This window comes from Symsagittifera roscoffensis, chromosome 4 (assembly GCF_963678635.1).
Source record: "Symsagittifera roscoffensis chromosome 4, txSymRosc1.1, whole genome shotgun sequence".
NCBI classification, from domain to species: Eukaryota; Metazoa; Xenacoelomorpha; order Acoela; family Convolutidae; genus Symsagittifera; species Symsagittifera roscoffensis.
Window position 1 is genome coordinate 19381612 of NC_087065.1, and position 26313 is coordinate 19407924.

Consider the following 26313-nt stretch of genomic DNA (forward strand, 5'->3'; position numbering starts at 1 on the left):
CCTACTGCATCCTTTAGCTAGCGATTAGAAACTTTTTTGTTGTTTTTATAGTTCCGCCCATTGAAAATTGGGAGGAAATATGTATTCGGGTGTGTTTTAGTTTGGTTCTCTTTTTCTTTTTGTTTTCCACGCAAAATCAGATACCACAAATATTTATCGGATTGGTTCGAATGATATATCAAAATAAAGTTCTTTCAGTCGTGACTCGAACCACATTAACAATTTTTTTCTGGTGTCGAAAAACCGGTTCGATTTTTTTGATTTTTGTTCTAATTTCCAGCTAAAAACGTCTTTTAAGCTTAATTTAAGCTGGGAAAACATAGTTTTTTTTCGAGCAAATTATTTTATGGGGTTTTAAGTGCCATTTTGAGAATCAAAGTTTTCAAACGTTTGAAAAAAATCTGCAAAAAATATAAAACAAATTTGTGAAAATTTTTGTTTTTTATTTACTATTTTTTTGTTTTTTTTTCTACAAAAACTGTTTTCTAATTGACCTATTCAACTATGACTGTCGAATATGCCTAATTTTTATTTTTTTTTTGTTAAATACTAATATGAAAAAATGTGGTATTTTGTTAAGACTTTTGTCGCAGTATTCTGTGCTATTGCACAGTAACATGCTATCCTTGTTACTATTTCAAAAAGGATGGATCATACAAAACATAATAGATTCTACTGGTTTTAAATTTTTCACTATGTTTATAGATTTAACTAACCTTTAATGTTAGAAGATACAACTAGTCTTTAAAATGTTAGAAGATACAACTAGCTGGCTACTGAGTTAAGTTTTTGACATAACGAGCTAATTTTTGAGCCTAAAAATAACCAATTTCCAATAAAGAGTTAGAAGTTTTGAAGAAACGTTATTGTTAACGTTTGAAGTTTTAGTGTTTGTTGTCCCGACTTTTGTAACGAACATAACGGAATATTTGTGCACTGGTGGTTTCTTTTCAGACAATTTTCGACTTTTTAACTAGCCTTTTAACAGAGTTTTTTTTGTTATTTAAAAGTTGTTGTTGATTGTCTTTAGCTCAAACTGGAAAGTTTGTAGAATTATGGGGGTTTAAAAATTGCCATTTTGGCCAATTTGGGACAATTAACGCGCAGTATATTTCGCGCTACTAACGCATAAGCGAGATTTATTATGCCTTAGAAATAGTTCCAAATATGTTCAAGGAAGATTATATGCCTTAATTGATTTGTTAATAGGACCAAAATCTATCATTTTATGCTTAATATGGCGTTTGGGGGATGTTTTTACAAAAAATCTCAAATTCTTTTAGAAAAAAAATTTAATTTTTTTTATTACATTTAAATTTGCTACTGCTCCATGTTGTTACTGCTCCATAGACCTTAAAGGGCAGTCGGAACATTCAGGGCTTGGCTCCGATACGAGCAGTCTCGTTTGTCATTTGGATTCCAAATTTTATCCTTTTCTGAATTTTTGTTCCGACTTTCGAAACGAAAGTAACGGAATATGTGTACTCGGGGTGGGTTTTTTTTTCTTCAGACAAATTTCGACTTTTTAACTAAGGCATTGTTGTCCTGAGCCCTAATTTGAAAAAATATTTCACCTGTGATCATTTTTCGTAAAGTTATGGGGGTTTAAAGATTGCCATTTTGGCCAATTAGGGACAATTAACGCACGATATGTATGAACGCGTCACGGAGATTTAATCAGTCCTAGGAATCGTTTTAAATTGGTCGAAAGAAAATTTTTTGCCATAATTGATTTGATACAAGGAGCAAAATCTATCTTTTTGTTTTTTATATGGCGTGTAGGGGGATGATTTTCACAAAAAATCTCAAATTTAGTTGTTTTTGTTTTCATTTTCTTTTATTACATTTTTTTGTTATTAGTGCTCAATAGACCATGAAGAGTCAGAACAAAGGTAGTCGGAACATTCAGGGCTTCAGCAGTTTTATTTAATTGGGGAGAGTTTGTCTGAAAAACAGTTATACATTTTATCTTGTTTTCATTAAAACTACAAAAGTTGGCCGAATCAGATCATTTTCACCATTGATACCTATCATTTTCACAGCGATGATATATTTTTTCCTAGTTTTGAAGAACGTTTAAAAAACTGAATTTTTTGAAATCTTATTTTGATTAAGACCTGTTTGAGGACTGAAATCGGAAACTGTACTGAAGTTTTTAACTAAATGAACGTCTTCGTGAGCCCAAACCCATCATTTATTGATTTAGACTTGATATGTGGGTAGAATTCATAAGTCATTCCTACTCTGCTGACAAAAGCATAGGCGCAAAAAGTGCAAAAAGATCAACCTGCTAAGTTTGTTCACGGGACGAATTGTCTAAAATAAATAAGAGCTCGGTTGAAATGAATAGATTTTCAAATTATACAAGCTAGAATTTTTTTATATGATACCGCGGGAAGGCAGGGATCGTTTACGAAATGGTTATTGCCCTGAAGTCGGAGGGAACAAATTTTACCAGCGGGGTTGCAAAGTCCGAATTAAGGAAAGCAAGAACTCCCACATTTATGTTGAAAACCTCTAGTGTTGACCATTAAACTTTATTTGGTCTCCAAAAGTGATAGCTTAAATTAATTCCTCCAGCATTTATTTGGGCACCTGTTAGCTTAAATTTGCGTAAAATTGATTAAATTGAGGTAAAAATCACATTGAAACTATATCGTTAAATCGAAAAAGCTGTAAAAGCTGTACATTTGTAAAAGCTTCTATCTAAATGAGAAAATTCGGATTATTTTAGAAACCGATTCCTAAAATAAAACCGAGAAACATTTAAGCTATATAAAGAAAAAGTTTCGGAATAACCGGGTGCCTCTAGTAGCAAGGGTCACTTGAATCAAAATTAGTCTTTCATAAAACTCCCAAATACAGATGGTAATTCACTTAATTCATGTCTAAGAAATAAAAAAGAAATTTTAATATAAGTAGATCAATATTTATTTCTGTTTCAGATATGTGGCAGCATGTATCGTAGCCAGTGTCGAATCCGGTGACATGACTCATATCGGTAAAACCAATTAACCTATTTCCGAAAAAGATAGATTTTAGTTATATTTTTTTTTGTAGAAATTTTTGATGGTCCATGACAGTTTTGAATCCAGCAATTTGGAAAAAATGCAAACGGTTAGCTTCAAAATTTCAGTTTTATGCTACTTCCTCGAAAATGATCCAAAAAATTCCTTGATAAATTTTGTTCTATAGTGAATACGATCTGGACGTTTTTATGTGCATTCAACGCGGCCATCATGTTCAAAGCGTCTCTCAAATCAGATCTGCTTCCGAGTTTGTTCAACGAGTGGTTCTCGTTCTCCAAAGTTGATCACGCCAACATCATGCCAACATTATCTCGTTCTCACTCCACTATCAACAACGTGAACAACAATAACAACTTCAGCCACCAATCAAACCAGGGCCAAAGTGAAACCAAACCACAAAACTCTTCGCAAAAGTTAGTCAAAAGGTTTCACTTTTTATGTTTTCATGAAATTTTCATAAAATTTGTTGCCTTTGAAGGTGTTCTAAATGAATGAGCATGAGGGGACTAGGTATATAGGTAAAGGGTAGATTAAGGGTTAAGGGGCGGATTTTGTGGGAGGGGCCGGGGGTTGTTAGTCTGTTATTTGATATTATCTTACAACATCCACTTTTGGCCGACCAACTCTAAAATTGTCTTAAGGCGCCTTCGGCGCCAATACATACTAAATTTAGAGAGGAAGGACAAAATTTCCGAAAATGTGTCATAAAAGGCATTTTCGTTTTTTTTTCAATTTATTTTGCGCGGTGTCTTTATATTAGTGTTTTTATAGTGTTCTGGGAGCGCTCAGAAAAATAATTCAGTCGATCTAAGAAAATCGACAAAATTTTTGAAAACTTTTTTGAAAATCCTAGATCCGCATCTGGGTGAGTTGATGCGATTCGCCTATTTTTTGTAGGGGTTGTTTTGTATGTTTTTTTTTTCTTTTTCATTTTTTTGCCAAAATTTCTGGTTATTTTTATTTAATTAAGGGCCGTTAAATTATGCTAAATTGCTGCGAAAGATGTTTGTTTTATGAGCTGAAATATCGTTGCGTGGTCTGAAAATTTAAAAAATTCAGAAAACGACAAAATTTGGAACCCAAATGACAAACAAGACTGCTGAATTTTCCGACTGCCTTTTAAGGTCTATGGAGCACTAATAACATGAAATTATTAAATGTAATGAAAACGAAATGAAAACTTTTTTTAATTTGAAATTTTTTGTGAAAATCATACCTTCATACGCCATACAAAGTACAAGTTGAGAGATTTCGCTCCTAGTAACAAATCAATTCTGGCAAATAAGTATCTTTCAACCAATTTGTGACATTTTCTAAGACAGATTATATCTCCGCTTACGCGTTAATAGCGCGAAGTATATCGTGCGTTAATTGTCCCAAATTGGCCAAAATGGCAATCTTTAAACCCCCATAACTTTACAAAAAATAAACACAGGTAAATATTTTTTCAAATTTAAGCTAAGGTCAACAATACCTTTCGAATGATGAAAAAACTCTGTCAAAAATGGCTAGTTAGTTAGAAAAACAAAAACTACAAAAATAGGTTTTAAGATCAAACAAGACTTCTCGTATCAGGGCAAAGCCCTGAATGTTCCGACTGCCTTTTAAGGTTTATTGAGCAGCAGTAATAGCATAAAAAAATTGAATGAAATAAAATAAAATGAAATTTTTTTTCTAAAATTTGAAATTTTTTATGGAAATCATCCCCCCACACGCCATATAGAGTACAAAAAGAGAGATTTCGTTCCTTGTAACAAATCAATTATGGCAAATAAGCTTCGTTCAACCAATTTGGAACGATTTATAAGACGGATTAAATCTCCTCTTACGCGTTAATAGCGCGAATCATATCGCGCATTAATTGTCCCAAATTGTCACAGGTGAAATATCTTTTCAAATTTAAGCTCAGGACAACAATACTTTTTGAATGGTATAAAAAAATTCCGTCAAAAATGGCTAGTTAAAAAGTCGAAATTTGTCTGAAGAAAAAAAAACCCACCCCGAGCACAAATATTCCGTTACTTTCGTATCGAAAGTCGGAACAACTACACTGACACCTTACAAGTTTCTCAGAGGTACTCAAAATTGGGCTAAAAACCACTAAGCTATTGTAATTTCCGCCCTCTTCGCGAGGCTGGTCAGAATCTCGTTAAAGGCAACTGCTGTACAAACAGCATAAAAGTTTCCAAACACAGTCATGTTCGTTTGGAAACGAACGTTAAAACAGATTATCGAATAAAAAAAGGGTAATAAATTTTTCCCAATAAAATTTTGGCGAAAAATAACAACTATTAGCTGATAAAAAAACTCACTTTGTTATGAAATCGTCTGAAAATTGGTTCATTTTTTTCAGAAGAAATGAAAACTGCTACTCACACCTCTTTTTCTACTGTTCACTCGTCGCCAAATCTTGAACCATCTTTTATTGATACTAGAAAAATATATAATTTTTTGCAGCTCAAATCACGAGCAAAATCTTTTCCCAAATCTGACTGATATCTATTTGGAGCAGCTGGACTTGAGTCGGAAACAAATATATTATGTATTATGAGGCTTATAAGCGTCGGTAATTTCATCGAGAATCTTCTACACTAACAAGTTTTCTAAATTTCGGTACACTAATAACAACGAATGATTTGCCTTAATTCAGTTTGAAACAAAGTATTCCGCCCTTACGCGTGTTACCGGGACGCAAAATATTCAGCATTAGTTATACCAAACTGGCCGAATTAGCCTCCTGTTCTCAAACCCTCATATTCTTACAAAAATGATCGCAAGTGAAACAAGACTGCTCGTATCGAGGCGAGGCCTTGAATTTTCCGACTGCCCTCTAAGGTGTATGGAGCAGTAATAACATGGAAAACATAAAAATGTAATAAAAAAAATAAATTTGAGAATTTTTGTAAAAACATCCCCCAGACGCCATATTAAGCACAAAAGTGATAGATTTTGCTCCTATTAACAAATTAATTATGGCATATAAACTTCCTTGAACCAATTTGGAACTATTTCTAAGACGGATTAAATCTCGCTTACGCGTTCATAGCGCGAAATATATCGCGCGTTAACTGTCCCAAATTGGCCAAAATGGCAATCTTTAAACCCCCATAACTTCACGAAAAATAATCATTTTTTTCCAAATTTGAGCTCAGATATTTAATACCCTTCAGATTTTAAAAAGTCTGAACAAAAATCACATCGAGCATAAATAGTTAGATTTTTTCTTCAAAATCGAAAAAATATCATCTTGAGTCATCTAGAAATTTCAACCATTGATTTCCTCTTATCATTGGAACTATCATTGGTTTTCTCTTATGAAAAGAAGCTGCATTCTTCATAAAAGGAGAAACTCTTATAAATGTAGTATTTTTTTTAATAAAGAGAAGAAACTGGTCATTTTGTTTGATAGTCTGGAGAAAGAAATTTGTTTGTTCGCGCAAAGTAAAAGGGCAATGCATAATTACAATGCTTAAGTAGTTTTCCATACTTGAAAATGAGTTGTGATAGGTGAAAATAGCCAAATTTGTAGTATGGAGAATATGCTGGTCTTAGAAACTCATAGCATAGAGAAAATTGTAGTTGTTAACTTCCTTAGTTAGAAGAAACGCTATTCTTAGACTCTCTTTCAATTTTATGAGAGCGTGTCTGTGATTTGTAAGACCACTATCTTTATAACAAGGCTGTGTAAGACCGAAGAAAGTAATTTTGTAAGAAGTTGCAAGATTCTTATAAGAAAAACTCTAAACTAGCGACTTATGGTCAAACCCATCTCTGTGTTAAACGGGGGACTGGGGAGTAAATGGGGAGGGCGGGGTTAGTGGATGGGGTGAAAGTAGGGGCAGGTGTCGAATAAAAAATTGAACAATGGGGATGAACGAGTTTGTTCGGTTTGAAGTTTTGCTCAAAGTTACAAAATTTGGATTCAACAGTTCAATGCGAAGCAACAAAAAAATTAATTTTTATTTAACGTAGAGCATTACGAGGCCAAACTGTGCATTCTGTGCATTGTATGCGGATTCCAAAATGGGCCAAAATCAGATTTTTTGCGGAATCCACTTCACTGCTACTTTTCTTTGATCTTCTTTGCTGTTATGGATTCCACAAACAAATACTTAAATTACTGTTCCACTCAAAATCGCTCCACAAATCGAAGAATTTGCGGAATCCGCAGCCGTATTTGCGGAACTCAAAACAGTTTGTGGAGTCCACAAACCAAAAATAAGAAATGTGTGTAGTTAAATTGAGCTGTTGCGGAATCCGCAACTGTAAGCAGAATCCAAAAATGTTTGTGGAATCCGCAAATTGTAAGTGGAATCTGCATTTTGTTTGCGAATTCCGTTTACATATATGTATAGATGTAGCGTTTAAAATTATATGTTTTAATTACATGATTTGATTTCACGCATATGCATTTATTTGAAAGCCTTTTTGTAAGTTTTCTCCATAATGGACAAATAAATGAACTTGCAAGCAAAAAAAAGTTGTAAAAGTTTCTTTGAGTAAAAAAGTTGTTTTGTGTTGGAAAAACACAATATACTTTTAAAAGTAATTTTAGTCGCACCAAAAAATGCTAATTCTATTTTATTTTTGACGATACACCAATTTTCATGCCAAAACAATAAAAAAAACTTCTTTTAAAGTTGAATACACCCATTTAGTAAAAAAAGTATGAAATTGGTATGAGTAGAATTCTCTCGAAGACTTAGTTAATGGAATTGTTTGATTAGTTTTTTCGGTCTATAGAAATAATCCTAGTAAAGATTTGTGTTTGTTGAAAATAAAAGCGTCATGCGTATTTTTTAGGGTTGGTCGTAAAATGATGCAAAAAGTGAACATTCTTGCTCAGTTTTATTGTAAAAAATTGTATGCTGCGCTGAAAAATATTCACAGAATAGGGTCTGTATAGTTTTCTATTTAGCGATACTTTGGTTCTATTTAGCGATACTTTGGTTTAACCTAAAACAAAGGCCGACAAATTTTTCAAAACCCTCGAAAAAAAAACCACTCGTGCACCAGAATTTATTGGAGGCGTGTGAATGAACCACACCACTCGATTAATAATTTTTCTGGCTATAAACTTTTTTTTAAAAAAAGCTACGAAGCAAAGAGTAGCTGCATATAAAAACCTCAAGCTCAGCTTTCATCGAAAAAATTTCACCCTGATTAAAAATGCGTTAATCTGAGACAGCTATCAAAAATCTGATAGTTGTTTTTGGGCTATGCATTTTTTTATGGCCATTATTTTCATTAAAGCTAAAAGTGAGATTTTTGCATGCAGCTGGTTACGTTGTTTTTTTCACTACTTTTTCCCCAAGAAAACTATTATTCAATCTGTGTGTGTTTATCCGAATATTCAGTTAAGTGATATATCTTTATTTCTGGAAAAGCTTAGTGTTACTGGTTTTTGAGCGACTTAGTTTTGTAGAAGAATGATTACCAGGCTGAAGTTTTAGCCATCTGAAACTATCTCATTGAATGGGAATCACCCTTTTTCAAGATTTAGCTTGTTTTTTGTTGTATCAAATTTAACGTTTTCTTTGATTTTTGCTCAATAGTTATCATTTTATGTTCAAACTTTTAAACTTGTTGCCTCCTAGTAATTTTTACACAACCTAGTCTGTAAAGTTCCCTTTTAGCATAATTTTTTAGACTTTGAAATTAGAATAATACTACAATTCTAAATTATTTGTCAAAATAAATAAATAGCAAGGTAGGTAGAAAAATAGTTTAACAGATGAAAAAAAACGGCTACAGTTTAACAGATGAGAAAAATACAAGATTGTTGTTACGAGACTTAAGTTTTTCAGTTAGAGGTGAAAATGAGCTTCGCATCACTTTCTAAACTGCTCAAACATATCATTGTAAGCTAGCGGACAGAAAATAAGTCTGAAGCCATTAAACTTCGATAACTGATTGATGTTCTATTTGAGGAAAACAAGTCAAAGGTCACAATCGCCAGCCTTAAATAAGCATGCAAAGTATTTAACGAGCGGAAATTAAGAATTCAATTTTAAGAGACGCAAGTTGAATTGTAAGCAAAGCGATGTCTTGAGATGCTTTGATCTCTAGAATTGTTTCCTCAGGATACAAACTCAGGTAGATTAACTTACTATTTACTGAAATAAATCACAATTTCTCTTATTTATAGTAAAACTAGCTTCACTCACAAACAAATTCTGCGTCATGACAACTATGCCGATTCAAAAAAGCAAAAAAAAAAATATGCAAAAAACAAGACGATTTTTTGTAAAAAGATGCAAAAAGAATTTGAACACTACAAATATAAATTGATCACAATGACCAGTTCGTAGCTGAGACATCAACATTGTCACATTATGAAATCAACGTTGTCACATTCAAACATTCATCGAACAGTAAAAACTGATAGAAGTGAAGGTAACTCGACTGCAATCACACTCAAAATAAATTGAAAACGATGTGCCACATTCTCAGAAAGTCTTTTTCCAAACAAACATTTTTTCCTGTGCGTCATATAATGATAAAGTTTTACAAATGCGTAGAAATTTGGTAAATTAGGTATAAACGATTATATTTGTTTTCAAAAATTATTTATTTAATAAAAATGAAAATTGTTTTTTGAGAAAAAACTTCAAAAAACTTTCGAATTTTCTGCATTCAAAAAAAGTTAAAATTTCTTTGAAGCGCCAAATGAAGCTTCTAAAACTAATTTTTAAAGTAAAATTACTATGTGTTTTACCACAACGTTGTCCTTTCCCACTAATTCATAGAAAGGGTCAAAGAATTTAGGCCAACAGCCATCAAATATTCCCATTTATTTTCCCACTAAACGTTTCTCGATCGCTTCAATTGCTCGAAATTTAATTTGACTAAGACTTATAAAGTTCATACCAAGGTTCTGGTGTTTATTGTGTTTTTTTTAGGAAAAAATCTTAAAATTTGTTGACGCTAATTTTTGATTTTTCTCGGTTTGAATTTTTTAAGTTCACCTATTTTCTTTCGATGGAAAGATATCAAACTCCACTATCGAACAGCAAAAATGTAAGAGTTACGAAAAACATGATTTTTTAAAATTAAAATTTCAAAGTTTTTTTTCGAAAAATAAGTAGGTTTTTTTCTTGCGTTAGTCACTATTTTCCAATGAAGTTGTAGTTACAAAGTTGAAAAACTTGTAGTTTTATATAGCAAAAAGTTATTACCTAACAGAGAACAAATTCTTCAAAAAAATTTAGAAAAAAGATAGTTTACTGTCAAAATAATAATTTTGTTTGGTTCCAAATTACTGAAAATCAGTAAACCTGATAAATCAATGATCCTGTTTGCTTTTCAAGAAAGGTGCATCTTGAACTTATGCTTGAAACTCATGATCCACCTTTATGACTATTCTTTACATTGCTTTTACATGAAGTCATGCTCTTGAAAACAAATTGTGCGTGCAATTTTTTGGATTAAAATTACCTTTCCAAAAAATGCACCTGAAATGGAAAAAAACCGCGTTTGTAAAACTTTATTGGTGAAAAATACGCCATGTATTCCAGCGCGCATGTCAATTTGGAAAATTGTCAGAAAACAGGTGTTGGAGTCAGTTGTTATTGGGTTCAATAATTACAATGAAAGTTTGCCAATCTGCTCAAATGTCATGGCAAAACCTTGCAAGTTCCCTTTGCCCCATAAAAGGTATCGAATATTTTTGCAAAAAAAAAATAATTTTAAAAATTTTTGGGTAGTATCAAAAGTCATTTTTTATAAAATGAGCCGACTCAATAAGATTGCCAATTAGCTTGCCTCAATTCAATTTTGTGTTATTGTGTGGGATATATCGCCACGCATAAATTAGTTGCGTTACGCTTTCAGAATCATACAAAAGTTTGTTGATTTCTTGGTTTCGGTTTATCATTTGAATGAAAATGATTTTTTTTTCCTTTTCGTTTTGGTTTATTGTTCATTTTTTTTTTTGAACGGTTTTTATTTGTGGACAAAATTTGAATTTGGTCAATTTGTTATCCTATCATATAAGCGTGCAATATATTGCGTGTTAAATCTCGTGAGCGGAACAAATCCCACTCAGTAATCATTACAAATTCGAAATTTGTCTGAAGGACAAAACCCATCCCGAGCACAAATATTCCGTTACTTTGGTATCGAAAGTCGGAACAACAATAAACTTTTTGAAGATCATTTTCTTGGTCTCCGTCCTCTATTGCATAAATTATACCCCAAACCAGTGAATTATATAAACTACTCTGTGTATGTATAAGACTAGTTTCCTAATTCAATAAAAAGTGACGAGAAATTTGATTGAAATTTGTCTCTTTTTGTTTCCCACTGAAAAAATAGCTGTCACTTTTAATTTACACAGTTCTTATCTTCAATTGCTTTTCTGAGTTTCTCCAACGAATAATAATGGCTTTTAAATTAAGATGACTATTTTCAATTACAAATGAGTGCCGTTGCTCTAATTACACAAATGGCACAAAAAGGCGAAAAAATTAGGCTTCTATATTTATCATAGAATAAAATGACCTCTGCAATATAGAATTCAATCAAGTAGTCAAAATTGATCGAATTTTTATTTCATTCTGAATATGTCCCCGAGGAAAAAAGGCTCATTTTTGACCTAATAATTAGGAAAAAGACTTAGGGTGACAAGTCCAATTTCAGGTTGCTCTGTACTCAATTCCTGTTTTAATGAGATTTTAAAGATTAATTCATAGAAAGGGTCAAAGAATTTAGGCCAACAGCCATCAAATATTCCCATTTATTTTCCACCTAAAATGAGTGCTAGTTTCTCCTGAATTATAAAGTTTAAAGGTCGATTGGATCAAAGTAAAGCCAAAAAAATCAAAATAAAAATGGTCTGATTTTGTGCATTCTTTTGTGACTATTTATCAACACGAAAAACGACATTTCCGCAAAATAATCAAAGTAACACCCAGCCAGAATAATAAACTATATAGAAAAAACATCCATTTTGGAAACCAAAATAAGACTGCTCACATATCAATATGAGACCCTGAATGCTCCGACTGCACTTTAAGGCCAATCAAAAAAATTTTTGATTGAATAGTTGACAAAATAATTAAAAAAGGATTTTTTTTCTTCAATTTATCCTCCGACATGCTATGTAACATAGAAGGGGTGTTTTTAGCGTCTCGTTTTATTTTGATAAGACTAAATTGCTGGCCTAACTTCATATAAAAACGCAAAAATTAGCCGCTAACGCGTGTTATAAGATGATATCCCACATTAGCAGTTTTCAAACCCCCGTAACTTTATATAAAAAATGATGCGTAAAAAAACTTTACAAACAGGTGAAATAGCTTTTTAAATCTTAGCTCAGGGCAACATTATCTTTAAGATGGGATGAAAAACTTTTGTCAAAAACCTTAGTTAAGAAGTCGAAAATTGAATGAATAAAAAACCATCCCAAATATAAATGATCCGCACTTTCTTCAAAAGTCGGAAGAAACATGTTGAGAGAGAAATTACGGACAGTACAGCAGTGCTGAAAATCAAAACATTGTTTAACAGTGCGAAACTGAAAACGTATTCAACAGTGCCAAAATTTGACGATATTTGAAAATGTTGAGATCTCAAAGCTTGCTGTTGGTAGTTTGCTTGAATGGGGGCGTTCAATTTTGCTGAAGTTCAGCAGTGCCAAAAATTGATGACTTTGAAAGAATTGAGTATTGTTTTTGAACTGATGGCAACTTTGTTGTGCTTTGGAGCAAACCCGAGAGAAGTATTTGAAAATTTTGATGAGCTAATTGTTTGTCGAGAAAAAATTATGATGCCGCGCTTGGGAAACTTTTGTTTGTGTAACAGGCGGCATCATCTAAAATAGCCTTTTTGATATTTAAATTGAACATAATTATTGCCAGTTATTTTGGATGAGTAAAACAGTATTCAAAATAAATTTTGGCACATTGAAAATGATTTTGATTGTTGACTCTGTTGAAATACTGTTGTACCCCCCGCGCTAATTATGTTTTGTTCAAACGAAGATGCCCCAAAAACTTGCAAAAAATGTTATACTGCGTTAATTGCGAACAAATAAACAAGAGTCTTCGTATCAGAGTTATCCTTGATTGTTCCGACTGCCCTTTAAGTAATAATGATAAAAAAATTGATTTTTCCGTTTCAATTTTTTGAAATTTTTCACCTACAATCTATAAAAACTGCAAAGTGATAAAGCCAACGTGTAGAAACGCATAAATATGTCCAAATAGTTCACCTCAAGTCACTTTGTATCGAATTCTGAGCCAAATTGCCTCGTCGCCTGATGCGGTGGTGTCACGAAATATATCGCAATTTATTGGTACCATAGTAGCCAAAATTGCGTTTTTAAAAGCGCCATTACTCTAAAAACAAGTTCAAAACATGTGAACTAACTTTTAAACTTTAAGCTTAACAAGTCAACACTTTTAATATGTTAGAAAAAGCGTGTTAGAAAAAACTCCACTTTTTTCAAAACTAGAAATTGTTCGTCTTCGTAACGTCGATGTCAAATTCTACGAGTCGATGTGAAAAAAAAAGATTTTTTTTTGGATATAATCGTCTGCTGCAAAATCAATTGCAGAAGTCTTGCGTGATCAAATAAAAATGAATTACAAGGTTGCTATATTTATAGGCACTTTGAATGAATTATAAAGTAAAATTAAAAATCCCTTGCAAACATTTGAAATAATCCATGAATCATTTTTTACTAAAACACAAAATAATACATCTGTTCATAATCCGTTGTGCTCTTTAAAATGCATTGCATGCTTGTTAATCATCCTTAAATTTTATGCCAGTACTCGTTGGTAACCTTTGTCATTTTTCGAAAATGAAAGCTTGAAAAGTGCAATGTCAGAAAACACTGAGAACGGCTGAATTAACAATAATCGCAATTGGAAATATTGATTTTACTACTCCCTACATTTTTTCTGTCTGTTTTGGCGAGGTTATTAGTGTCAACAAGTTGTGTCATCACATCTATTATGAAAAATTTGTACGTTTTGGCCATTGCGCATCACATCAACTGAAAGATTAAAAAGAGTGTACAGGGGTCCTAAAATTTGTTCTGAGGGCGCCCTAGGCGCCAATATATAATAACTTTGAGGGGAAGCAATGTTTTAGTGAACATTTTCCAAGCTATGCCAGAAAATTTTCCAAACAATGCCAGACAGAGTCTTTTAAGGGCTTTGAGAGTGCTCGGAAAATCAAATTATCATATTGATCAACCTAAAATCAAGGTCGACAAAAAGTTCAAAATTTTTTTGAAAACCGGCCCCTCGAGAAAACCCTAGATCCACCCCTGAACATGATGGCACACTTGAGGCCCTATTTGCGCAAAAATCATCATATGAAATAGCTACCTCCCACTAAACAGAAGGCTCCTAAGAAAACACTACAGAAAACACGATTGAAATGAAAAAAAGTTTGAAGTGTATTTATAGCAGTCAACTTTTCCACTGCTCGCTTTACAGATTTTTGTATGAAGTTAAGTGAAATTTACCAGTTTAAATGTAATAGCTAAAAAACTAACCGCTCGCAACTAACTGATCTTTTTTTATTATATCTTTTCAAAATTCTATTTTTCCAGTCGTTCAGCCAATTTCAGTAGCATAGAATGTTCGAACCATTGTTAAAACATTTTTTTCCACTTGCCTTGTTTTTTTGTTCCGACTTTCGATACGAAAGTAACGGAATAGTTGTGCTCGGGGTGGGTTTTTTTTTTCTTCAGACAAATTTCGACTTTTTAACTAGCCCATTTTTGACGGAATTTTTTATTTATATCATTCAAAAAACATTAGTGTCCTGAGCTTAAATTGAAAAGATATTTCACCTGTGATCATTTTTCGTAAAGTTATGACGGTTTAAAGATTGCCATTTTGGCCTTTTTGACCAATTTGGGACAATTAACGCGCAATATAATTCGCGCTATTGACGCGTAAGCGGAGATTTAATCCGTCTTATAAATCGTTCCAAATTGGTTGAACGAAGCTTATTTGCCATAATTGATTTGATACAAGGAACGAAATATATCTTTTTGTACTTTATATGGCGTGTGGGGGTATGATTTTCATAAAAAATTTCAAATTTAAGAAGAAAAAAATTTCATTTCATTTTATTTAATTTCAATTTTTTTATGTCTTACTGCTGCTCAATAAACTTTAAAAGGCAGTCGGAACATTCAGGGCTTCGCCCTGATACGAGCAGTCTTGTTATCCTTTGTGTTTAGAACATGAAGAATTTTCCATTGAATCACGGAATTCTCTTTCTTTTATAATTGATTTTTTGGCGTGAGAAGGCTATTAATAAAACTCATTTAGCCACGCAAAGGTACGTAGACATGATATTGTTTGTTTTGTCGTGTTTTAAGCAGGCGCATTTACGGTGCAAAGTATGCAGAACAAATTTGTTCACAATAGTTATTTTTTATCCAGGCGCCAATTTTTTCTATGATAATAATATCAAAACAAATTTTTCGAAATTGAATTTCAATGTGTGAGTGTGTGGGGGAGGGGGATGGGGGTATTGGAAAGGAAACGAGCCGTGGTCTGAAAAAAAACCACCCCTTGAAACAGAAAGCTTCATGGAACATTCATAAAATGTACAAACATACATATCATCATGATTGTTTTGTTAATTTTTCTGAAGCTTAATTATTAGTTTAACTTTTCCATTTCTTAAAATTTCATTTGGATAAATTTTAAGGTTTAATTTCAGCTCCTTAAGAAAAATATAGAGAATCAATGTGTTACCAAGTTGAACCAAATGAGACAGCCAAGTGCACTTGTTTTGAGGTGAAATGAGTTTCTCTTTATTGTCCATTACAAAAACTCGTAAGAGCTCAAAAAGTTCGTTTTTGTATTTATTTTAGACTGTCGCCCTTCCAAATGGAAGCCCGGTCTTGGCGATGCCTCAAGCTGAAAATGATGATTATCCTCAACCTCTACCTACTATGGACGTTCTTGGCAATAGTCCACAATTGTATGGACATAGTGGGGGCATCAGCTTACTCAGATGTGCTTACAGTTCCATTCAAGAACCTCCCAAAAGCAGGATGCCTTTTCTTCTTAGGTCAGAGACCAATTATGTCAGATTTTTTCAAGATACGATGCAGACTTTTTTGGCGAACTAAAACTAATTTGAACAAAGATAGCTAGTAGCACAGAATGTTTAGATCATACTCGTTAAAATAACATCAAACGTTTTTTTTTCAAATTAATGTTTTTTTGCGAGTTGCGTGATAAATGGAACTGACGAAAACATAGAATTTAGGCATAATCGACAGTCAGAGTAAAATTGGTCAGGCGGGCAACGGTTTTAGTCAAAAACTGACAAAAAAAAACAAAAAAATATCAAAAAAATGAAATTTGTTTTGCAGAAATTGTTTTGAGATTTTGAAGTTTTCTATTCCAAATATAGCGCTAAAAAATGCTTTTTTTAATGATTTATCACTCCACCCAATACAATGATTATTTGCGGTAAATACTTTTGAAAAAGAAGATAAGCCTGCTCGCTCACTTTATTTGCTCGAAATTAGACCAAAATCAAAAAATTTCAAACTGGTTTTTCTCGACACTGGGAAAACTTTTTCAAAATTTTTTAAAGACGTTTGAATCACGACTGAAGAGGATTTAATATGATATATCGCTCGACTCATTCCGATGATTATTTGTGCTACCTGATTTTGTGTGGAAAACAAAAAAACAGAAAAAACTGAAACGCACCCAGTACAAAGTTCCTCCCCGGAGATTTTACCTGCCTGTTTTACGCAAGCAATCTTGCTTGCTATTTTATTTGTCCAAAAACATGTGTTTTTCATTCGATTGCTGATCATTTTACAATAAAACCTTCGCCAATAAATAAATAGAGCATGTTCAAAGAAATTAACCAACAGATGCAGATTGCATCCATAATTCAGCTTTCTCAATTAATGAATTTGAGTTCAATACATGTGCTTTGGTAACATTTTAACAATTTATGAGCCGACAGAGCGCAAATATAGCAGCAGATGTGCACTTCATCTGATGTTCTGACTTCTATTTTTCAATTATTTTTGCTGCGGAAAAACTATAATTTTTTTTATCATGCCAATATTTAAATTTTTTCGATTATACTAGTTTGAGTGTTTTTCGAAATGTTTCCACTAAGCTTGCATCAAAATTTTTTTAGCTTGGAAAAAACGTGAATTTTAGAAAACTCTAAGAACCGTGATACGGTGATATAAGAAACTTTAACAACCAAACCTTTAAGGAAATAGTAAGCCGGGATGGGGATGGAGGGTTTAAGTTTCGTTTTCAGCCCATTTTTGATCAAAGTTTATTCTGCGAATAACCGGGAAGAGCTGATGAACTCAATAGTTATCATCCATTGCTCGCAGATGAGTGATCTCATTGTAAAATGACTGGCTTGACCCAAATTTTTGAACGGATGTAGTCATCAATATCAGTCCATGGTTCTGAAAAATTGTGATGTATATAACCGAAAATTTTGTATAGGCTTGAACATGCTGGCAACATCGGCAATGAACTTACCTCTGGTCATTTTCGTCGCAACGTGCATGTTGCTGTGTGAACACTTTCGAAATATTTCCGCCCAACTTCAGACTTGTGTTCAAAACGAGGAAATAGTTATTATGGAGTTTGAACAATTACGAACCCAACATCAATACATGACAAACACCCTTACAAAGGCGGATAAGATATTCTCGGGCTTATTGTTGCTGACGTTCACAGCCAATTTGCCGTTGTCGTGCTTGAGTATATACAGTTTGACAAAGGAAACCGAGACACTGCCGATTATTTCGCTGGTCGTGTGGCTAGTTGTCGGCCTCATGAATGTTGCGATTGTGTCCTGGTTCGCTGGAAATGTTGTTGAGCAGGTCAGCCAATTGGATCAGTTTTTTTCTGACCAGCTTATTTCGATTTGTTTGTTTTTCTTTTTTCGATTTGACTTATTTTCTTTGTTTGTGAAAATGTGAAAATCTGTATTATAGAGAGTTGTAAAAACTTGGAACTGACAAAGTAAAGTAAAAAGAGCAAATAACCTATTTCAGATCAATTTTGCATTAAAAGCTAAATTTCAGATAAAAAAGATGTCTCAAGGTCACCTATAAAGTAAATTTTGCATGCAAAAGTTATTCAAAATTGACAAATTGCCCTTTTTACTAAATTTTCTCTGTTTCCTTTTTTGCTTCTTGATATAGATGGTTCCAAATTGTTGGCAATATCGTTTTTGGAAACGATTCAACCTAAGCTGCTACATTATGAGGCCAAACTGTGCACTAGATAGGCGCACAATTTTTTGTCTGTATGTTCCTGGATTCCAAAAACTAATCATTAAACGTGTCCCAAAATATAATTGGATTCCACTTACAAAATTTCCGTGGATTCATATGAGTGTAACGTAAATTTTGTCGGCACATTTGCTGTGTCGCGGATTCCGCAACAAACAAAAATAACCAGTTGTTTTGGATTCCGTAACCGTAAAGTGATTCCGCAAAATGTAAGCGAAATCCGCAAATGTAAGCGGGTTCCGCAAAATGTAGGTGGATTTGGAATTTTGTTAAATCCTGATCCTGCATATGAACAATTAAAAACTAGAGCTGGAAATCTTATCTCTAGCAATGGAATTTAAAAGCAAGGACTTAACAATTTTCAGCGGAATTCACAAACAAGTCTTAAAACATTGGTTACTTAAATCGGTGGATGTCATCTTTTAGTATTTTGGAAGCACAACACCAAATCATTTCAATAATCCGAATCATTGAGTTTGGAGTGTATGGAAATACATCACACAGCATGTCGCCAAATTAGATCAGTATTTGGGCTTCTATCGATCCCAATTACTGGTCTGTATTTGGTATTGATGGAATCCCAAAAACTGGAATTATATGGAATAAATATGGAAAAAATTAATTATTTGGAGTCATTAGGTTGAGAGTGATTATAAACCCAACGCATAGCTATCGTCGAAATAGTTCAGTATTTGGGATTTCATTGATCCCAAATAATAATCGTTTAATTGGTTTCCATTAATCCCAATCACTGATATAGTAAAATCCTAGTCTACTGAAATCAAATCTGGTGATTAAAAGATATATTTTTAAACGCTACTACTTATATGCATATATGTAAACGGAATCCTCAAGTAAAATGCGGATTCCACTTACAATTTGCGGAATCCACTTACACTTAGTGGATTCCGTTTACAGTTGCGAATTCCGCAACAGCTCAATTTAACTATACATATGTCTTATAGTTTGTTTGTGGACTCCACAGACTGTTTTGGATTCCGCAAATTTGTTTGTGGAATCCATAACAGCAGAGAAGATAAAAAAGTAGCAATGATGTGGATTCCGCGACAAACCTGATTTTGGCCTGTTGCGGTATCCGCACACAATGCACAGAATGCACAGTTTGGCCGCGTATTGTTTTCTTTTTTTTTGGCGATGATAGCTCATAACTATTTTGAAACCATCAGCCTTGAAACCCTGATTTTCTCGTCTTGAGTTTCTCTGTAAAAACGGAAAAATGACTGTTTCTAATTGTTCTGTAAGTCCAAACATTTTGCAACTCTCTACAAAGTAATGCCAAATGTGGCAAAATCTGTTAAGTAGAAATTAAGTAGCTGTTGACAGCTCTTTTTGCTGTTAGAGATTAATTGCCTTTCATTTCAGCACCCAAAACAGTTTGAAAAATCTTACTTAACTTATATATAGCTTTTCTCATGAAAGATTTTTGGAATACAATTTTGGATTAAAATTTCGCAAAACTACTTGTTCCATAATAATTCTGCGAAAACTCTAAGCAATTTTTATCTTTCCTTTTCTTGTCTAAAACTAACCCAGTTTGAAGAAAACGGGTTTCAAAGTTCAACTTTTATGTGCTTTGTCCGGATAGCTTGAATTAGCACTGTCATTTTTGCTGAACTTTTGGCAACATCAGTAACCTTGAAGAAACTGAATTTTCTACCAAAATTAGCGCTTTTGACACATTTTTTTTCGAATAAATACCAGCATTAAACTACATTTAACGTCAAAATGAGCAGTTTTAGGTTAATTTATTTTGTTCAGATTCATTGGCAGTCAAAACCAAATTTAGTGTAATTCAAAATGCAGAACTCGGTCTAACGTTTTACTATAAAAACGGATTTAAAAAAAAGGCAATCAAAAACAACGCATTAATTGGTCAATTACTGCGAAAATTAAATTATAATTAGGCTTTTACGTAGCATTTTAAGGTTTGAGAACATTATAATTTCGCCAAACCTTTAAAAATGATGTTTTATAAAGTATGTGTGTTTTTGTGGGGCGGCAATTTTTTCAAGCAAAAATTGGTTGCAAGCAACGATTGGCAGCTATTTTAAAGGGTGACAATTCAAACCAAGCGTCAATTCGTAGCAAGCGACATCTAGCAGCCCAAAAATTTGCTAATTATGGAGATTAAGAAACCATGCGAATTGTGCAAAGTGTTTTGCGGTGACTGAGGGTGGATTGCAATCCAGCGAGCAATCCAAGTTTTTAATTTTGCACAAGTTTTGAAGTACTTAGACAGTTGAAATGAACTACCAGCATATAAGAGTAATTGAACAAAAGTAGTATCTAAAACATCTTCGTTTCGACGACTTCCTTCCATTATCAAAGAAATCATTACACTTGCTGATACTATCATGCCTTTAATATCTGTCATGAGAAGAAAACAGTCTGAGAGAGCAGCAACTTTTCCACAATGGAGAAATTTTCAATCAAAGCCGCCACAACCATATAACTGATGACTTCGTTTGGCGATGCTAGAAGAGAGCGTGTGAAGCGTTTGTCGCCACCATTGCAGATAAAATATTCAGCACATTTAGAAAACTTGCTCACAAAAACTTTCCTTGCGAGGGAGAAATTAAAAAGTGAGTGACAAACTCAACAATTTTGACACGTGCGCGAACTTAAACTTCAAAAGTTTAAAATTTTTAAGAAAAAAACATTTTCATTTTAAAACGTTAAGCTAGCATGACTGCAAGGCATGAGTTTAAGTTAGGAAAAATTGACAACATTCAGTGTAGAAAAAATTAACACATCACACAAGCAATTTTTCAAAAAAAAACTGGGGTTATTTTTGTTAGGGTTATCAAACCTTTTTCTTGGTCTGTTTAAAAACTGTATTAGTTCAAGGTTAAGCGTGCTATCAAAAAGAAAGAAAAAACATTGGAGCCCCCCAGTATAATTTAAGTGAAAAACGCTGGCATTGTTAGCCTCGAACCAGTTGTTAACTTGCCTAAGTACAAGTCACGCGCCAGAACTGTTCAGCGACAAAGAGCAACTGATTCAGCCCACACTCATTTAAAGACATTTCCATGCATTTGGTGTTAAGCAGGATCCTCACAGAAGATAACCTCCTTCTATTTGATTCGGAGTGGCATGACAAAGACTGAATGTTAAAATCTGCCACCAACAAAAACTCGGAAATTTTGTAAGCAGCACAGTCTGAAATGCAGATGGGATTATTAAAGCTTTTCCCTCGTCATTTTATCAAGTTTTAAACCTCAAGCTTTGGTTGATGCACCAGTTTTGAAATAGTTAGCCAGTTTAAATGAATTAATAATAGGATAAGAGTAATTGAACAATGTTAATATCTAAAACGTCGTTGTTTCGGTGGATTTTTTCCACTTTTATCAAGCAATTTCTGTCATGAGAAGAAAACATACTAAGAAAAAACAGCAGTTTTTCCACAAAAGAAAAAACATTCAATCTAAGCCGCCACAAATTTATAACTTATTTATGCGGTTGGCGATGCTTGAGGAGACCATGTGAAGCATTTGCTGCCAACATCTTTTTGTTGCTAACGCTTTTCAGAAGGTATTCAATAAAAAATCTATAAAAATTAGCATTTTTCTTTTCGCTCAGGCCAATTCTTGTAAAATTCAAGAAATTGTATTAGCACCAGTGTATCCAGAAGATGAAAAAACGCGCAAGCTTTCAAAGCCATTCATTGCTTTGGCACTTATACCTGAGCTCTACTTTGAAATCGGCATGACTGCTTTATGCTTTAAATATTCCGACAAAAGTTGCGAGTCTCCCTTACTTGAATACGCCAATTTTTTTGAATCAATTTGGGTTGGAACTATCCTCCGAGGACGCAGAGGGGTTGGGCATTTCCTCATTTCACTCTTTGTTTCACGCTTAATTTTGTTTTTTAGTTTCTGTGTTTTTCAATTTAACCCTTTCATCTAATTTCTTTTGATCTGATCAACGAATTGTCGCCATGCCGGGTATTTTTTATAGTAAAATGATATTTTTTGGCTACAAAATAAAAACAATTTTAAGTTATACAAATTTTTGGACTTCACGCTGCGCAACTTTTAAGCAAGTTTTGACTTCATCATTTTTCACCTTATGTCACACAAAAGGAACTCAACTTTTACAATTTTTTAGATATTATACCCTTGTTGTTCCAAAATCCGCAAAACAACATCATATTTATAATGCGCAAGTTCTACGCAAGTTTTGTCTTCTTCAATTTCCACCTTATGTCAACCCAGTTTGAGAAAAACGCTTTTAAATTTTCAAGTTTAATAGAGGTTTGAAAAGTTGGAACAGACCGAAATATTTTAAAAGAACAAATTTTCTGCAATCAAACGTTAATTTTGTACAAATCATTTGCGTCTGAAGGTCGCTTGAAATCTAATTAAAAATAACTTAAATCTCTTTCAAATTTGCTAATTTTTATTATTTAGTGAACCTCTTCCATAGTAGCACCCTCCCTTCATGGTAATACGAAACCCCGCCTTCCTGTGATAAGTACTAACTAAAACCCTAACTAGTAATAACGAGGTTAATTAAGCATAGACAAATTTTGAACCGGATAACAGTTCCCACTCCGCCTGAAGCAATGGGGAGAAAAAATTGGAATTTATGTTGCCTATATTCAGCTTAACTTAATCTTGTTCATGTGTCAAGGTCGCTGGAACAGTACTTAAAATTTAGCAGATTGCTCATCTCTAGTATAATTGTTCCGACTTTCGTAACGAAAGTAACGGAGTATTTGTGCTCGGGTGGTTTTTTTCTTCAGACAAATTTCGACTTTTTAACTAGCCATTTTTGACTGGATTTTTGACGACTTAGAAATCGTTCCAAATTGGTTGGCGGAAGCTTATTTGCCATTAATTGATTTGCTACTAGGTTAAAATATATCACTTTGTACTTAAGATGGCGTGTGGGGGGATGAATTTTACAAAAAATCTCAAATTTAAAAAAAAAATCATTTTTACTTATTACATTTAATTTTTTCTTTTTATTACTGCATACATCATAAACCTTAAGAGGCTGTCGGAACATTCAGGGCCTCGCCCTGATACGAGCAGTTTTGTTTAACTTTGTTTTCTATTTTTTTAGGCGCATGCTCCACTTCAGCATATTTACAACCTCAGAATTCCATCGAATGCACCACAAAGCTTCGCTCTTCAGGTAAACTTTGGCTTTTTCTACAAATCATGATGAATTATTTATTCATCGAGTTTGCTAGTTTTCCACTTCTAACTGCACTTCTAAGTTCGAGCTAATTTTATCAGCCGGAGAAAGTTCAGAATTTACACTGATCGTCTAAGGGCTTTTGAAAAATTAATTTCGGAGATTACGTTCATGATAATCTATTGGCTGAGTTTTTGATTTGATGCAGGCGGGGATCTAGGATTGGCCCATATGAACAATCTCCCCCTTAATGGACCGATGAACTCCCTCCTAAACTTAAATGGCAAGTTCAAGCAGTAAGGCCTGCATGTACTATGCTCAAATCTGGTTGGCTGAAAAATATTACCTATAACCAAGTGAACAATCTGCCCCTAATTTGATATAGGGGAGATAGTTTTATGTATGTATTTTTTAGGTGAATTTGTTCCTGTCCAAACTAGATGGGGGTCCCATTGCATTCACGCTTTCGAGTCTTGCTAGTGTCACCAAATCATTTGCAGTTACGGTCAGTCAAAATCAACTATTCTTACCCATAGCACTCATTTATATTTCATATTTTATATTATACTTATCTAAACACTCTTAGAGAGTGGTAAAAAAACTATGACCCAGGGTGTTTTGGTGGTATATATATATATATATATAAATTTATAAACTTTGTCAACTTTTTATTAGGTCGACCAATTTGATTTTACAAGCTCTACAAAAACACTAAAAAGACCCTACTTTGTCAAAATTTTAATTTTTCTGCACCGCAGTCAAACTTTTGAAGAAAAACAATTTGGCGCCGATTAGAAGTTCCCCCCTCAATTTGTATATATTGGTGCCGATGTTGCCTTCAGAAAATTTTGCGGGTGTCGTAAAATTATACCAAAGAGGGGACCCTTTGAATGAACTGGCAACCAGAATTGAGAAGGTCGCATCCCCGCTAGAACATCTGGTTCCGTCTTTCGAAGAAAGTGCCGGAACACTTGTGCTCGGGATGGTTTTCTTTCTCCAGGCTAATTTCGAGCCTTTAACTAGCAATTTTTGATACGATTTTTCAATATTATTCAAAAAGTATTGTTGTTCTTAGCTCAAATACAAAAAGTCATTTCACCTGTGATCATTTTCTGTAAAGTTTTGAGGGTTTAAAGATTGCCAATTTGGCACATTTGGAACAATGAACTCTCGATATATTTCGCGTCATTATATCCTTTTGAGCTGTAACCTTACATCCTTTTGCGCCTTTTCAAATACATCGTTTTGAGCTTTAACAGCGTGTGGGGGGATGATTTAAGAAAAAGAACTAAAAAACAAACATTTCTCCATGTTTTTAAAAGGAACACTAATCGATAAAACTTTAAAAGCAGAGGGAACATTCAGGGCTTCACCTTGATTTGAGCAGTCTTGTTTATTATTTTTATTTTAAATAAAAAATGTTTTTCTAGTAATACACCATTTGGGTTGTTTTTCCAATAGGAAAGATTTATGTTTGGGGGATTTGCGATTTTTATGATTTTTTTGTCTAAGATACTTCTTGTCTAAATTCTTGTCTAGTACTTTTGTCTAGATACATCTAGAGTATCTATCTTGACTGCTAAAAAAACCAGCTATAGTCGAGCTTCGATACAATCTTATATTGATATTTGAACACCCTCCTCAAACCTCATATGAGCAGTCTTCTTTCGTTCTTTTAGACTTCACTCCTTGAATCTACTCTGTTAGATTATAGCTTAAGAGTTTTAAAGGAAGCAGTGCAACAGTGCCGAAGTAAGACCTTGCCGAGGAAAAGCAGTGCCGAAATTGAAAAGTTGATCAACTGAGCCAAAATTTTAAGAATCAACCCAAAGCATTGACAAACTAATTTACTCAAATCGGCCAAGGATGACAAGACATTTTTTCTTTTGTATTTGAAGCCACATGTTAAGCGTGACTTTGTTAATTTTGGTAAGCGAATCATAATTTTAAAAATTTTTAAACTTTTATCTAGGCTTTCCTTCAAAACAAACCAGTATTCAGGCGTAATTGCCGAAAATTCAGACTTCAAAGTTTTCAAAAAGCATCATTTTTTTTACTACAGTTTACCTCATCTTCAGTTTTGATAATGCTGTTCTTCGGCACTCTTGAATGTGCCTTTTAAATTATATAAAACATCTTCCGTTTTTGATTTTACTTGTGAAATCATGACTCTAAAAAGACCGGAAAATGATTTTTTTTTCAAAATGGCACTTCAAACAGTCAACAGACCAACGCAAAATTGTTGCATTTTCTCAGAGACGATACCGTTTTAAGACCAAAGGTTCTATTATTCATTATAATTCTGCTTCAAGCTTTGAATTAACATTTTTTGGCCTCAAATCGGTATTGTCTCTGAGAAAGGGCAATCACTTTGCATTGGTTCTTTCACTGTTTCAACAATGCCGGTCAGACTCATAGGGTAATAAATAAAGCCCTTGTACTATTTTTATGAAAATGAGCAATCAACTCCCTTTCTATCCAAGTAAGCTAACGCAAAACAGCAACTTTTTCAACCACTTCACAAAACGAGACAAAACATTCATTTTCTCAACTCCTGTTATAAACAAATAATGAGAAAGCTCCTTTCCTTCAATATAGGATTAGAGAAACCAACCTTATCTATGTTTTCAACTCATTTTTCTAAACGATTTCCAATGGGTTGATGTGCTATTGCAACTGCCGCCAGTTAAGACAAATCGAAGAAGCTTTGAATGTTGTGTACAAAGCGATCGAAAAAAAAAGCGTGTAAACAAAAATAAATGAGCACGCAAAGCAGTTAATTCGGTTAAAAATTGGCTTGGGAATCATTCAATATGAATACAGGTGAAAAATTGGGTTAAAAAATTCAAAGTT

General features: G+C 33.4%; 1 protein-coding gene across 2 annotated transcripts in view; it reads left to right on the forward strand.

The window, feature by feature from the left end:
• The window catches only part of LOC134844249 (uncharacterized), a 56557-nt gene that overhangs the window by 12394 nt on the left and 17850 nt on the right, over nt 1-26313 (forward strand). For both annotated transcript variants that reach the window (XM_063860838.1, XM_063860839.1), the window contains exons 3-8: nt 2946-3001; nt 3196-3442; nt 15877-16076; nt 17501-17883; nt 23386-23457; nt 23876-23965. In XM_063860838.1, the coding sequence (XP_063716908.1) occupies nt 2946-3001; nt 3196-3442; nt 15877-16076; nt 17501-17883; nt 23386-23457; nt 23876-23965 (1048 nt within the window). The remainder of the gene's footprint in view (nt 1-2945; nt 3002-3195; nt 3443-15876; nt 16077-17500; nt 17884-23385; nt 23458-23875; nt 23966-26313) is intronic.